At 36.6% G+C, this 15,443-nt stretch overlaps 1 protein-coding gene across 1 annotated transcript; it reads right to left on the bottom strand.

Moving 5' to 3' along the window:
- Positions 1 to 1,039: 1,039 nt before the first annotated feature.
- LOC113677443 (tonsoku-like protein) lies at positions 1,040 to 15,435 on the bottom strand. The gene is made up of 22 exons (XM_027194248.2): positions 15,271 to 15,435; positions 15,013 to 15,108; positions 14,528 to 14,691; positions 13,767 to 14,068; positions 12,738 to 12,909; positions 11,702 to 11,819; positions 11,469 to 11,614; positions 10,750 to 10,911; positions 9,969 to 10,094; positions 9,348 to 9,558; positions 8,939 to 9,012; positions 8,513 to 8,602; positions 8,196 to 8,268; positions 7,360 to 7,523; positions 5,517 to 6,725; positions 4,698 to 4,896; positions 3,983 to 4,144; positions 3,688 to 3,842; positions 3,059 to 3,242; positions 2,341 to 2,510; positions 1,754 to 1,908; positions 1,040 to 1,566 (listed from the first exon to the last, which is right to left on the bottom strand). The coding sequence occupies exons 1-22, from the start codon at positions 15,299 to 15,301 to the stop codon at positions 1,215 to 1,217; spliced, it is 4,515 nt and encodes a 1,504-aa protein (XP_027050049.2). The 5' UTR covers positions 15,302 to 15,435; the 3' UTR covers positions 1,040 to 1,214.
- Positions 15,436 to 15,443: the final 8 nt, after the last annotated feature.

The following is a 15,443-nucleotide window of genomic DNA, read 5'->3' as shown; positions in this document are numbered from 1 at the left end:
TGTTCTACAGTTCCCTTCTTTAAAACTGCAAGACAACCCTTTTTTTGTTACAGGAAGCAACTTTTCCCACAGGTTTGGCAACAACAAAAATAACCGTATAACACATCCTTAATATAGTCAGGACGAGGGAAAGGTTTTTGGGTTTGTGTATTAATAGCACTATTTATTTGAATCACCTAAAACGATAACCAAAGTTATCAACACAGCTAATCAGGGGAGAGAAAAATATCACAAGGAGCAAATGAGAGTTTAAGTGGGAAAATGTGAGTTTTTTTTTACAATTGTTTCAGTGTTGAGCTGATTAGTCAAGAGGATGATGGGCATTCTCTGGACCAATCACACAGGAGAGTAAAGCAAACCCAAAGCAATCTGGATTACTCACAACCCTCAAAATTTACTCTATTTAACAATTCTTATCCTTAACTCTTTCCACCCTAACATCAGTAAGTATAATCTCCACACTTCTTTATACATTTCCTAAGGTGTTGATAAGGAGATTATGTTTCACAATCAAAAGCTTCTCAAGTTGGTGATTATTTCTTGTACTCTCATGACCTTAATGTTTGAATCAGGGATAATATTGTAAAGAGAAATTAGATGTCACTCTTAGGGTTAACTGACCAAGCTTGTGTACCCAAGATGACTACATGTTGGCTTTACACTTTGTTTCTTCTTGACCAAGTTGAAAGTGAGGCTCAAAAATGCAAAAGAGAAAAAGGTTTATGGATCATGGAAAACCTGTAAAGTCGTGGAGTACCATCATATCATTTTGCAGGCCTGTAAATTCATGGAATTTGGGGGTGAGTCATACAGAGACATGGGAAATTTCCTGAAATTAAACTTTGGAGAACAATTTAGTAAAAGGCCTTCAAGAATTGATTGTTTTCACTCTGATTGGAGCTGCCTTATCCTTTGCATGTGAAAATTTCAAAAGCTCACTCAAAGGTCACTGAAAGTCATGAAATTTTATGATTTTCAAAAGAAAGTGAATCCTGAACCCATGCTTCTGTTTCTACTGGAAGTAAGAATTGAAGTACAGTTGCTTGATATGAAGTTTAATTGGTACATCACTTTTGCCACAGTAACACTAAAAATCTTGCCCATTAAATTTGAGTAACATGACACTGTCAGAAGTGAAAAACACTTGATATTCTACAAATATAAGCCCTTTATTTACAATTTAAATGAATTCAATTTTGCTCACCCACCACAATTTATGACTTTGTCAACAAGCAGAGATTATTCTTTAAGCATGTTAAACCCTCTCCTCCATACCCTATATGCCACTCTTCTGCCAATCTTTCTTTATCAACAGTACTGATCAGATTGTGAGATAGTTCTAGTTCTGCAAGACAGCATTCCCTGTCGCCTTGTGAAATTGCAGTTTTTAAAGCATCAAAGAATGAGTCATCAAGAGGTGATTGAACTCCACAAGTAGACAAATTTAGCTTTCTGAGGGTTTTACTGTCCTTAGCAGCCACAAGCAAACCCTTGACTCCCACAGAGTCAATGCCTTCATTACCAGCCAGAACAAGAGTTGAAAGTTTGCAGCTTTCCCTCACAAGTCTAAAAAAATTAAAAGCATGAGATTAATGTTAACCCTCAGTATGCTTATTCTTGATATTGTTTTCTACAAATTTCTTACTATGCTGACAAGGAGAATTTGTACTTTTTTGGAGAGCTTTTTTCCTCAGGTAAACTTCAACAATATAGGGTGATTAGTATGCAAGAAATCATTGTTTTGAAGTCTGACCTTTCCAGGAATGGCAATCCATCAGCACCAATTTTATTGCAACTCAGATCCAAACTGAGAATTGAGAATATATGTCTAGCTTTGAAGAGAAGCTCCAGGTCCTTGTCACCAATAAAGCAATCTCCAAGAACCAGATGAGAAAGGACACAGCCAATCTAAAAATACACACATCATGTTATGCTGTTAAAACTATGAAATCTCAAAGTAATGTTGCACTGAACACTCAGTAATCAAATAATTTCCAGTGCACATTCCAAAACAGGAATGGTGTAGATTATAGAGTTTACAAAATAGCATTTTTTTATGGTACTGAAGTGCAAATCATTAGATTTCTGTTTGCAATGTTTGAAACAAATTTTTGAGAGGACAGAAATTTCATTAAAATGTCCATGTTTCAGTTTATGCTGTGTCAAAAATTCAAAGAACCAAACTCAGTGATGCAGAAATTTATCAAACTACAAAACCTCTAACAGTGTGAAAAGGAATGTCACTCTTTTCAACAACTGGAAATTTACACATGCAGAAATCTCAATTGAGAGCTAAAATTCTCTTCTCTAATTGACAGTAAGTATTTAGCTTGTACATACTTCCATAATTCTCTCTATACTTTGGAAAGCCAATTGATTGCCTTGATCTTGCAGCGATGAGGTTACATTCAGGTGATTCAATGACTCAGATGGAAGAGCTCTCATCAAATCTGTTATTCCTTGAGGGCCAAGAGAATTGTAGGCCACAGACAATTGTAATAACTTTGAACCTGAAGGAGTAAAGCATACGTCATTGTGCTATGAGTACATTTCATAAGTTAGTGTTTCCAGAGTTATGTGTAACTAGCCATGGTTAGAGTAGAAAAAGTATGACCTGCATTTTAGTACACCTCAAGAAATCTCACTGTTAAGATGCTTATAAATAATTTGACTTTAAATAGATCACCTTCTAGTACAAGCTAACAGACTCCTCTAGGACAAAAACAAAAAACTCACTAGTTGAAGCTTAAAGAAAAATAAATGTACCACCAAATTTTGGATAATGCGATTGATCATTCGAAGCATTGATGGACAAAGGCAAAGGGAGAGGTTAATGTAAAATGCACTCTCAAAACAACAAAAACACAAGGCTGGAAAATATCCCCTTGATTATTCTCCTCTACAGATGAACCCTTAATCTTAGGTTAAATGTCTTGTCACAGAGTAGAAATCAAAATCCTCAGCTAAGGTAAAATCTAGATTTAGCCCTAGTTATGATTTGACCCACTAGCATCCACTAATCTTTGTTAGACTCACATACTCTTAATTACAAATTCACCTTTTAAGGCTGAAGCAAATGCTTTTCCCTGGGCAACAACTTCATGAGTCAACCCACAAGATTCTATTCTTAGAATGTTTAGAATAGGACATCCTTTAAGAATGACAGCCAGTGAACTACCTGCACTGTCTCCCAACCAGTTATAGCTGATAACAAGTTCCTCCAACATTTGAAGAATACAGTTCTGGAAAAAGACAACAGCATAGTGATAGTTAATTGTAAATATTTCTAAACTGAAGCAATGATAGTAGTGAAATTCTTATATAGAGCACAATACATGCTAACATGATTTAGTGAGCTTCAAAACTTAGCTCAGTTAAAATTGAAAAGCTTTGAAAATATTTTTGAAATACAAATGTAAGTAAAATTGTAAGAAACTTCCCTTATAATAAAATTCTATTAAGATATCTCTGATAGTAAGCAATAATTTTGCTAATGTTCTCTTAAAAAATTTCAATAACTTAGAGTGGACCATTTACAGTGCAAGCTTCAGCTAGTCTTGAAGTAATGACAAGGGCTGAAAGGATAAAGTCGCCAAAACTGCAAGAAATGTGGGTCACTACTTTCAAGACAAGGTAAAACAGATGCCAGTGACATATCTTCCCCCTTTTTGGGAGCCATTTTCAAACCTGTTGTGGTCCTGAACTCAGTGATTCCTTGGAAGTCAAAGCACCAGTAACAAATGACAGTCCTTTGTTAGTTATTCCATTGGAGGCCAGGTCCAGTACAGCAAGGGATGGGAGAGTTGGGAGAGCTGATACTAGATGCTGGATGCCAGAGTCACCTGGATGAGAATCCAGTAATAAAAAGTACTTTAAATTGATCAAAAAATTTCATGACACTTTGTTCATTGAGTTACAATATAAATGGTGGATCAATGTAGTCATAAGTTTGAGAGTATCACTGGAACCTCTTTGTACATACCTATCCTGTTACCAGGCAATGAGAGCTTTGTCAGAGTGTCATGACACTGCAGAGCTCTGAATAGAGGCAGCACAAAGATATCTTGTAATGCTTTGTTTACTAGATGGAGGCTTGACAAATGAGGATCTGCTTCAAGGATGCGAAGTACATCTACCTGAGGTACTAGGGACAAAGAAATAGGTGAAAAAATGTCAAGCCTTAAAATCAGGCATAGTGAAAAACAATATTATTTTGATGTATACTTAGTGAGGTAAAAGATTTCTGATCACATTAATTCACTTTTTTAAGGAATGAAATATCCAACAAAGATGTTGTGGTGTTATTAATGAGATACAAACTAGTACTTAAAGTGTTTATCTGTGATCCAGCACTTTGGTACAGTGTTCCAAGCTCCAACCATTGGGTTGGCAAGGCAAGTAAGAATTTCAAGATGATGCAAAAACCCTGGATATTTAGAATGTAGAGTGAAAGGAAGGGAAGGGGAATCCCTTGAAAATCCACCAGAAAGGTTACGAAGTAAAAAAAAGCTTTAGATTATTTACACCATAGAAAACAACACAGATCTTCCATGGACAAAAGATTTGTCAAGGCAAGCAATCACAGCAAATACGTCTGACAAAATGCACAAAAAGGCAATACTAAATACAATCAAAGTAACTAAATAAATTGCTTTTTTAAGACTCCTCCTCCTAAAACTTTGTAAAGTATAATTTACCAGTGTTGGTGTTGAGACATGCATCATGATATCTCTCTGACAATGCAGGCAAGTCCCAAGATTCCACTGATGCTATAACTTCTTCATTACTCGAAAGTACATCTGTGATTTTATCCTCCACTGACAAGAAAGCACCCTCCTTTGTTTTCAGGGCTAAAACAGGACGAAGGCCAGAAGAGGAAAAGTACCTGAGGGAAGCCTTTGAGGTAAAAACAACAGCAAGTACCAAAAAATTAGCACATCCAAAGTGTTGAAAATACTTTAATTTATAAAGTTATGCTAGAAATCTAGAATACTGCAATTGTGTCATGAGAGATCTGTAACGTAATTTAAATTTTGCGATTCCACAATGAGGTCCATAGTTTGAGTGTAAAATTAACCCTTTACACCCTAACATCAGTAAGCATATTTGCCATGCTGTTTTGTACACATTTTCTGAGGTGCTGACAAGGAGAATTTGTTTGAGAGCTGGAGCTTCTTACGGTTAGCAATCACAGCTCCCTTTATTCTCATGACCTCAATGTTTGGTTCAGAGTGATATTACAAGGAGAAATCAGATGCTGGTCACTTAGGGGTACAATGGTTAAAGTTGCTACTTTCCTTCTCTCTCTCTAGAAAAAAAAAAGTCATACACCTGTTTGAGCATAAGTTTATTCATATCCAGCAAAATAAATTTCATTAAATGAAAATAAGTTAAAATAAATAGATGAATATGGAATGAATGAGAAAAGATGTAAAATCCATGAATTATTGGCCCTGAGCAATTATTTAGGCATTACACTAAAGATGTAAGCTCAAGAGAGATAAAGCAAAACAAACCTGCTCAGCTAACCATCCAACACTCTTAGCTTCTTGTGCATTGCCTTGAGGACATGGAATAAGAAACATTTTATCCTGCACCCATACTTTAAGGCGCATGGGTGGAGTTCCTCCTGGGGTTCCTGTGTGTCTTGAACTTGCTCCAGGAGAGTCATAAACACTAGTTCTTACACCTAGAACAGTAGATGTTACCTCTGATCCAGATGGTATCGATGTCAAAAGATCATTTTGAGACCAATGATTTGTCACATAATTATCACGAGACGACATGGTATTACTTGGACTCTCTGGTGCTTTAGGTTCTTGTGATACAACCAATCTTGATTGCTTTGGGTGAGGCCCTTTGTGAGTGTTACCAAGACTTAACCGATGTCTTGGCCTAGATGCGGTTGCCGTTTGTCTGGTGCGATCAGTTGATCTGGCAAGGTTTGTGAGCTTTGCTTGACGTTTACGTTTTGCCCTCCTTGGTCCAACATCATCCACAAGCCAATCTGCAGTCTTTTGAGAAATATGAGATGCTACTGGACCAGTGTAATGGCTGCTAGTATCACTTGATGTTCCTATTATGGGATCAGTTATCAATGCACTTAACCCAAAATCAGAGTTTTGATCATTCAAACCAACCATTTCAACACCATTCTCCTCATCCATAGATGCGTAAGTACTATCATCATCACCAACATCAATTCCATTACTGTGAACAGCATCAAAGGATGCTTCATCACTATCACAAGAAAACATGTCATTAGCACTGCCAACCACATGATGAACAGAAGAATGTGCTGGCCCACCAGAAGAACTAGAAGGATATGAAAGAACAACTTCAAGTTGGTTTTCCTGCGAATCATCATCCTCACTTATGAAAGCTCCTTTGCTCAGGGTCTTGGGAGGATGTGGTTCATCCACATGGCCTTGGTTGCTGTTGTCCAAAATTTTTTTGTTCATTCTCTGAAGTCTTTCAATCTCCTTCTTCATTAATTTATCATTGAATCTTTGCAGAGCACTTGTGCTCTCTTGAGAAGACTCATCTGCTTCTTCATCATTATCATCATCATCAAACACTACATTTCGTCTCCTTAATTCTGAACTAATTTTAGTTGCTTTGTGATTGCGCAGAAGTTTTACCACCTGCTGTCTTCCTGTAGACAGTTCATCATCAGCTTTATCAATATTGAGTGTCTGGATGGCTGCTTCCAAAGCTGTACGACCCTGGTGATAAAAACAAACAAACAAACTAAAAGCAGAGAATTTGTACCAGTATGAGTATTATTACACTGTATAAACAAACAGAGCAATCATGAAATTGTCAAATAGAAAGATAATTAATGCCATTTTTATAATGATGTAAAGTAGAAACTGCAGCTTGACCATTAAAAACATAAAGCTCAACTTCAGCTTAATCAGGTTAGGTATGAAAAATAAGCATAGCTTGAGATATTAGAGTGAAAAAATTTGTGAATCATGGTCAATCAGTCCTTCCATTCACCACCAAAAAAATAACTGAAACAATATTTCCATCTCCATAACAATGTTCCCTGTTTTCACTCATGCAAAAAACACCAGTTGCTCAACACTTTATTAGACCAGCAGAATATTAACCCTTCAACTCCCAGAAGTGATAGACATGTAAATTTTCCCTATAATATCAATACACTATCCAACAAACAGGTGAAGTGAATACTCAAACTTATTCAGTGCAAGTTTTTATTTTGATCCAGTGACAAATTCTTATCACTAATTTAAAAGGAAATGTGTGGCAGCTAAAGGGGAGGATTAATGATAAAATCATGGGACTACCTGACTTATGATGTACAATGATTCTGTGCATTTCTCCAAAACTAACCTTGTAATCTTTCAGATTGATGGATGCTCCATGAGACAGCAAGAGCTTGACAACATGAACATGCCCATTCTCAGCTGCATCATGGAGAGGTGTCACTCCACAGCAGTGTTCACCACTCTGGTCATTAACATTTGACCCTGCCATGAGTAAAAGCTTAGCCACCTCTACAAATCAAAAGGTAATATCAGTTTCTGAGTCCAAAGGCTCATCCAGTGGAAGCTTACAATAGTACAAAGACACTACCAGTATTGCCCCCCCCCTCCCCCTTTATCCTCCTGTGGGATGCTAGTCTATTATAGGTTTATCCCTTTGGTATTTCAAACAATTTTAGGTATCCTGACCATTGGCTGGCACTCATTTATACACATGAGCCCACTGTTTGAAGGGAAGGTAGCACTATCCAAAGTATTAGTTGCTACCCAGCTGATAAGTGTCGACAAAATGTACTCTACTATCCACCAGACGGGAATTTATCCAGTGGAAAGCCTTATCCACCCAATGAATAGGGGCCTTGTTGGAGAGAAGCACAGTGAGGGTTAAGTGTCTTCTTGCATCCAGGAACACAACAGAGTGATCCAACAAAAGCTCTAACCTGAACCTTTCAAGAAGGGGTCTAAAACATTGTTGACTATGCCAATGTATCCCCCCTCCCCCTCCAAAGAAAAATGAACACCCAACACCTTTTAAGTCACAAGATTAAATCCAACAATCTCCATGCAATTTAATCTGAGAATGATCAAGATCCTCCTAAATCAAGTGTATTCTGAGACTGACTGTTTCCAAGTGTATGCAGGTTTTTCAGTTGGTTTCATGCAAGACAGGAAAGTGAACAGAACCTAGGTGACCATGGTTGCAAGCCTCATGAAGTGGAAGCCAGCCACAGTAATCTCTTGCATGGACATCAGATCCCTGAAAATGGACATTAAGTAAACAAATGAACATCCTTTGTAGAGCATTGCATCAATATACCCTGAAGCACATAAAATGTTTCATTTACATGAGTATTAGGAAATTCTTGGGCTACTTAAATGTTAAGATATATAATTTATGGTAAAGTCATTTTCTGAATGTTAACTTAGTTTGTACATTACGTCAGCAGCAAATAACTTTCACACTTTCCAAAAAACTAACAAACAGCTTGAATAGCATTCACCTTTTCCAACAGCTCTTTCACATGTTGTGGATTTCCTGCAATTGCTGCCTCATGTAGTGGGGTTTCTCCTTTTTCATTCACATATTTTCGCTGCCAAAAAGCAAAACAGAAAAAATAAATTAAGATGAAAATTTTATTTATCAATTGAAAACATACCTCAAGGAAATGCACTATACTTGTTTAAGCTCTTCTTTTTTTTCCAAATGGTTTGTTGCTATTGTGAAGGAAAACCAATTACTGGTACTTGGAAAATATTTCCCAAAAGATCTCACTTGTGCAAGAAGCTGGCTTCTTGATTTATGTTTTAAATTTTTTACCCAGCAAAAGGCATTATCGTATGATATAACTGCCACCTGATGGAGTCTAGATCACAAAAGCCATAAATAATTATTTACTTAATCTTCAATACATTTACAATATATTCACCTGGCTTCTTGTTCTTAGTTGTCTTGAACTATTCCTTGGTCTGGAATCTTCTCCTTCATTGTCATTATCCTCATCTACATAGAAATACAAAATTGAGGGGAAATAAACTTAGCCCTCTCCTATTAAAGCTACAAGGATGATTACTCTTTGTTCAGAAATAAAAAACCATTTACATTTATTAAAAAAAGCACCTTGATATTGATTAAACATAACCAGAGGCAGTAAAACAAAGCATGGACTGGTAGCTAATATTATTTAGTTTACCACTTGAGAAAGATATAAAGAAGTAATAACTGATTTTTTAAAAATTAAATCATTACATATTAAAACTAAACATGGGCTTATAGGGGCTTTGCCTGTGGGCTATTTATACATTATTTGTCGATAGAAAGAAGTACCCACTGCTTACCAGATTCTGAGAGAAGTAATTCATTTTCAATCAAAACTTTTGCAAGATCTTCATCACCATTACTACTTCCTTCTTCATCATCGCTGTCATCACTAACAACTTCAATATCAAACTGTCTTTCAAGTTCTGTAACTTTGGAAACTGATGTTTGGTACTTGTCTTTGAGATCAAACATCTTTTGTGTATCTGCTAAGCATTTCCACACCCCCAGCTGTTCAAAACATTAACCATAGATAATTAGCAGCGCTGGCAGCTTGGATGAAGAGGTTTACTTCTGTCAATTTATTTTCTGGTTTGCTTTCTTTTCAAGTAACTCAATCCAAAAGCTTATAATTAAAATACCAAATTCTCAGAACCAATATCACAAGAACTGTATGGATGATGGCAAGGAGAATTACTAAATTAAATGAGATCTTGGAGGTGAAAGGGTCAATCATACTTCCTGATGATTTTATTCAAAATTATCAGAAACCATAACCATTTCTACTGTATCAATCCTAAATGCCTACAATGTTGCTTAGACCCACTTACTTTGTCCATATCATTTAAAAGTTTCCTCCTAAGCAAAGCATGCTTACCTCAAGGGAACATAAGTTTAACACATTTAGTTTTTATTCCTACCACAGCTTGTGGTTTTCCAGCTTGTTTGGCATAAGACAAGGCCTTCATGTAGGCATCTTCAATCTGTTCATAATCATGTCCACTTTTATCATGCACATATGCAATGTTACACCACGTGTCGCACTTCTACAAAACAACATAAAGAAAGCTCTTAGAGGACTGTAACACATCATCAACTTCAACTAGGACCACTTTACATTCTTCTGACAACCATTAAACAGGGGTTTCACTGAAAGCCAGTTAATGGCGGTCTACCACTGTCCATAAGACCTCTTGCTGCCTTCTCTTTCAGCCTCTTGTCTCTGGCTTTTGCCTTATGGCACAGCCACCTATTAATAACACCATTGGCAGCCACTTATAGAAAATTTATTGAAACCCCTGCTTGTTAGACAGTTTGAAGCAAAGGCATTGAACCATCCCCACAATAATGGTCAATTTTCTCAGATTACTCAGTAGACCAGGTTCAAAGGAAAACTTTGCTCTTTCTGTCTCAGGACTGATAAGGAGAAAAGAGCAGATGGATTATTAAAAACTCAATTCTACTATTACTACAGAGGACCTTAAAGAACAGTACTATAAGCTGCAACCCTTCAGGCCACCATAGCGATTGGGAAACATTCTTGGAAATTTAATCAACAATCATATGGGAGTCAGGCAAACTGAGTTTTGCAGTCATGTAGCAAGCTGTACCATTTAGTTAATACAAATAGGAGTTGATGGTCAAAAGTACATAAATGTGAAATAAAAATTTCAAATATTCAACTTTTACTCTCCAGTTTACCTTTTTGGCATCCCCTTCTTCCAAACTGAATGTTTCTAGTTCTTTCATGTAGCAGTCAATGGCATCTTGAGGACATTTGAGGTCAAAGTATGTTATTGCAAGGGACACAAAAATAGGTGACAGCTCTGTGCCAGACTTCCCTGCACATTTGGCCAAATCAAGCTGCAGAGTTGAGACATTTTAATAGTCAATTAGCCTTGAAACCAGTAAGTACTATCATTGAATCTCCTAAAATTACCACTCTGCTATATTTTGAACCCCTCATTCTCAAAATAAGCCTCATAGTTTTTAATTATCATTTTTTTTGCTTACTTCCTTAAAACAGGGGCTGCTACAACTATGATTAATAAGTAATAAAAAAATTTCTTTGTCGATGTTCATGTTTGCACTGAAACAATTGAACAATATAAGTGCTCAGATTATTAATTTTGACTTTCTTTCAGTTCGGAATCCATTAAATTGCATAAATTTTGTCAATTTTACACACAACTGAAGTTCACTACAAGATGGTCAGATCAATTACAGAGTTAAAAGATTCACCACTCATATCTTATAGAATTATACAATTTTTTCCCTGTATTGGTGTTAAAACCAAGTCCAGTGGTGGTTACATCAAGAGAATTCCACTTGAGTCTAAAAGCATTTATTATTAAGAATTTATTTGCATGGTGAACATACAATACAATGCAGCTATTCTATAAATTGAATGGAAAAGTTACCTCCCTCTTGTAGAAACCTAAAGCTTTGCGGAAAGACTTTGCTTGACAGTACAGATCACCAAGGGTGTCCAATATTTTAATTTGTTCATCCAGAGAAAATTCTGAGAGTTTAGCCCATTTTCTCTCAAATCTAATTCCCTTTATGGCTACAAAGACAAAACAAGAGAAAGGATAAGAATGCTGTGGTTTAGTAAATGACATATGAAAAAAAATGGCCTCAGATTTGGCTTTACCTGTTGCTAAACTTGATTTCAATTCCTCTAGATCATCAGATCTCTTGGTCTTATTAATAATGTATGCTTTCTTTAAATTACTATGAGCAGCTGAAAATTCCCCCAGCTTGAGGAAAACCTAACAAATAAGAAAGTACACATCAACAATAAATCTACCACTGTAAATGGTTTGAATACATGGGTAATAATTGATCATGCATTCTAATTATCTGGATAAGGGGGATCATGAAAATGACTGATGTAGGTGACAGTGATTGACATTTTGACAACCTCAGCAGCAGTTGTCAATAGAATCACACCAGGAGTTCTTTGCTTAGGATAAGCTTAAGTTTGGTTTGTAAAAACTACTTGGCCAGTTTTAGTCTGTCAGTGAAGATATGTAGTTCAGTTTGCTTCCCTACACTAATGCAATGAGGAAGTTATTTGTGGGGCATTATAGTGCTGTTGTTTCTGAGGGGTCTTTTCCAGGTCCGCTTTCAGCCTGGCAATTAGAAGTTTAAATTGATGTGACCAAGGCAGGTTCTGATGTTGTTATTTGAACAATGAGACAGACATATAGCCACAAATAAATTTATTTATACAGGTCCTGAACTTGTAGGTGCAGGTCTTGAAACTTTGAACTACTGAATTAAACTAACTAACTGTACTACTTTTATAAGGAATCAAACAATAGCAGGAAATTCTTATGATTTTGAAGCTAGGCGTGATAGTGTGACATACAAGAAATTTATGATGCACATCCTATGTGTGGGATGACTTGATTATCAATAGGAAATAGTTTCTGCAGATGTAACTCTAAAACTATGACAAAAATGTCATGCATTTTGTGAGCCTGGTCACATTAAGCCACAGTTCAACTTAATTTGCAGAAATGTGGGGTTCAGTCTTGTTGCGACTGACAGTTGTATGTCATGAATGACAAAGTTAAGTCACAGGTTTATTTCTTTCTGAATTATTTAATAGATCATCTAATACCCCATTCACCCCAACACTTAAACATGAAGTGGTAGATAAAAGAGGTTAACTCCTAAAGTACCTTTCCCAACAAAGCCAAAGCATCTGCCTCATCAAACTTGTTGTTTCCCTGTCTGGCCACCAGTAAGGCCTGTTCAAAGCACCTCAAGGCATGTGCATCTTGATCAGATTTCATTTGAATACCACCAATTGCTAGCAGACAGCGGTACTCAGTGTCCCTCAAACCTTGATCTCTGTAAGTGTGAGAACACAAAGCCTCAGCATGGTAGAGTGTATTTATTGAAGCTTGCTGAACTCAGATCCACATATACTTTTAATTCAAGTATAAAAAGGCTTACCAGTTGATCATCATCAAGAATATGATAGAGATCAATAAACCACCTCAGTAAATTTTGAAAGCTGATGTTTCAAGCATTAATACCATTGTAAATGGAATAAGAGAGATAGTGAGTTTTTAGCGGAGAAGAAATAGAGAAAGATGTTTTTCATCTTGTTGTGAGTGTGGAACAAACAATATATAGGCATGTGTAGCATGCAAGAGTTATTGTTAGCAAGGGTGGAGGTTTGTGGGTTATGTACATTTTACAGGGAAAAATTTACAACTTAAACAAGAACTATTTCTTGTTCCTAAGATGAAATCTTAATTTGAAAGATAAACTTTTGTTCTCAAGTTTGTAATGTTTCCATGCACTTGATATAACAGCCACCATTCTACTTCTTTAACAAACTTCCTGGTATTTTCATCCATTGATTTTGTATCTCTAATATCTTAAAACAGATGATCATGTTACACTTGTTTATATCATTAGCCTACTGGAATGGAAGCTCAAGGCTGAGTTGAGGTATTTGCTAACCTAGGGGGTTGCCATTCTATTAAGGGGGGAGGGGTTTGGCATTCTATCTGGGGGTGGGGGAATGGGTTCTTGATAAATGCAGCTGGAAGCCTCTACCAACCACCTAAAATTTGCAAAGTGGCATGAGTTAAGCCCATGGTATTGCTTAGTGCTATGCTTATACATTGTAATGTAATTATAGTCTACAACATTAAGATCACTCATCAATTATTATACATTGCACAGAGAAAAATTACCTTGCAATGATCAAACCCTTCTCCATAAAATTCTTGGCTCTACACAGATCCTTCTGGTTTTCATAAATTATACCAAGATTGAGATACAATCTTGACTTCATCTCTAACAATTCCTTTTGGGAAACACTTCTGTGTAGTTTGTCACAGACATCTAGACTTTTCAGAAATGCAGTCTGTGCCTCAAGAAGAAATTCTTCCACCTCGTCACTATTGATTGCATCATCTGAGTGGACAAGCCATGTGCGCCCAATGGTGGCCAAGGCCCGCTGTTCTTCAACAAGATTTTTTGCTGACCGAGCAAGCTTTTGTGTGTTTAAAGTAAAAAGAGGAGATTTGAGTAGTGGAAGTCTTGTGCATAAAGCAAGTTTACCTAAAAAATATTGTGATTAGCCATTGAGCCACAAAGATTTGGTTGTCAAGTGATGGCTCTTTATCTGTATTTTGCATCCCCAAAAAGCTACATAGTGGGAAAATCGAATGCATTGGAGGAAAAGAGCAGTACCAGGGCCTCATCTGTGTGGGTCACTCTTGCTACAGTCAACCAGGATGATGATAATGTTCTTAAATGAATTGATGAAAGTGCACAGAAGAACCCCTCATTTCCAATAAAAACTAATTGACTAAGGCTCCATTTTAAGTTAGCTTTATCAGCATATGAATAATGTCTGGGATGAAATAAATACAATTCAATTTAGTGATTCAGAGGGAATATTGAAGAGAGGGCATAACATTGTTGGCAACAATCTGTTACTGAGATTTACCTCAAGATGCAAGTTTTGGTGAAACAGAGCCTCCTTATATTTTTTCAGTGCACACAAACACTCTCCCACTTTTCTGTGAGCAATAGCAGCTCCGATAGTGTCTTGACTTGCTTCAGATAACTGCACTTCCCTTGTGTGTTCCTTAACAGCCTTTTCATAGAATCCTAAGTAAGTTGAATGACACACTTCACTTTACATCACATGATATGCACCATGCTAAGTTAAGTTTAAATTATCTTTAAATCAGTTTTAATCTGAATGTAGTATGGGGTTGTGCGAAGATCTTTACAAAAACAAAGCGGTAGTCCCAAAGTCGCCATCGTTTCCTTTATCCAAGAACTGTGTGCATAATGATGTATGTGGCTCTCCGGGCATTTTACCCTGAGTTATGAGTTGATATTGATTATTAATGACATTTACCTCGTTTTATTGGTCGAATTCGTTCTGTTAACAAGATCTCACAATACGTAATCAAGTGTTCTCACCATAATGGAAAAGCATTTCCCCGACAGCATTGCAGAGTTTAGCCTCTTCGGCTAGATCACCTTTTTCCTGCGCTTTAAGTTTTTTCTTCTTGAGCTCTAAATGAAAAACATGCAAAAAAGAATCACGAACACATTAAGACCTTCAATGTTTAATCTCGTCGATCTGTCTCCATGTGAACTTGAGATCTATCGATAGCTAAGACGCTATATATCTTTGAGTTGTTTGACAAAAAAAGCAAGGCAAAAATAAGAACATACGTTTAAGCTCCCTTTCGAAGTTTACTTCCATCTCCAGTGATCGGTAGTGTTCATCTATTTTCCATATTATTGAGAATAGAAAAAGTTATTTTTTCAGAAAACTTCCATCGACGTCTTCAAAAATGGCGGGTTTTGCAAGACTGGTACTCAGTCCACAGCTGAATAGCCTCGTA

This window comes from Pocillopora damicornis, chromosome 3, assembly GCF_964200805.1.
Source record: "Pocillopora damicornis chromosome 3, jaPocDami1.2, whole genome shotgun sequence".
NCBI lineage: Eukaryota > Metazoa > Cnidaria > Anthozoa > Scleractinia > Pocilloporidae > Pocillopora > Pocillopora damicornis.
This window is presented reverse-complemented; position numbering and strand designations above follow the sequence as displayed.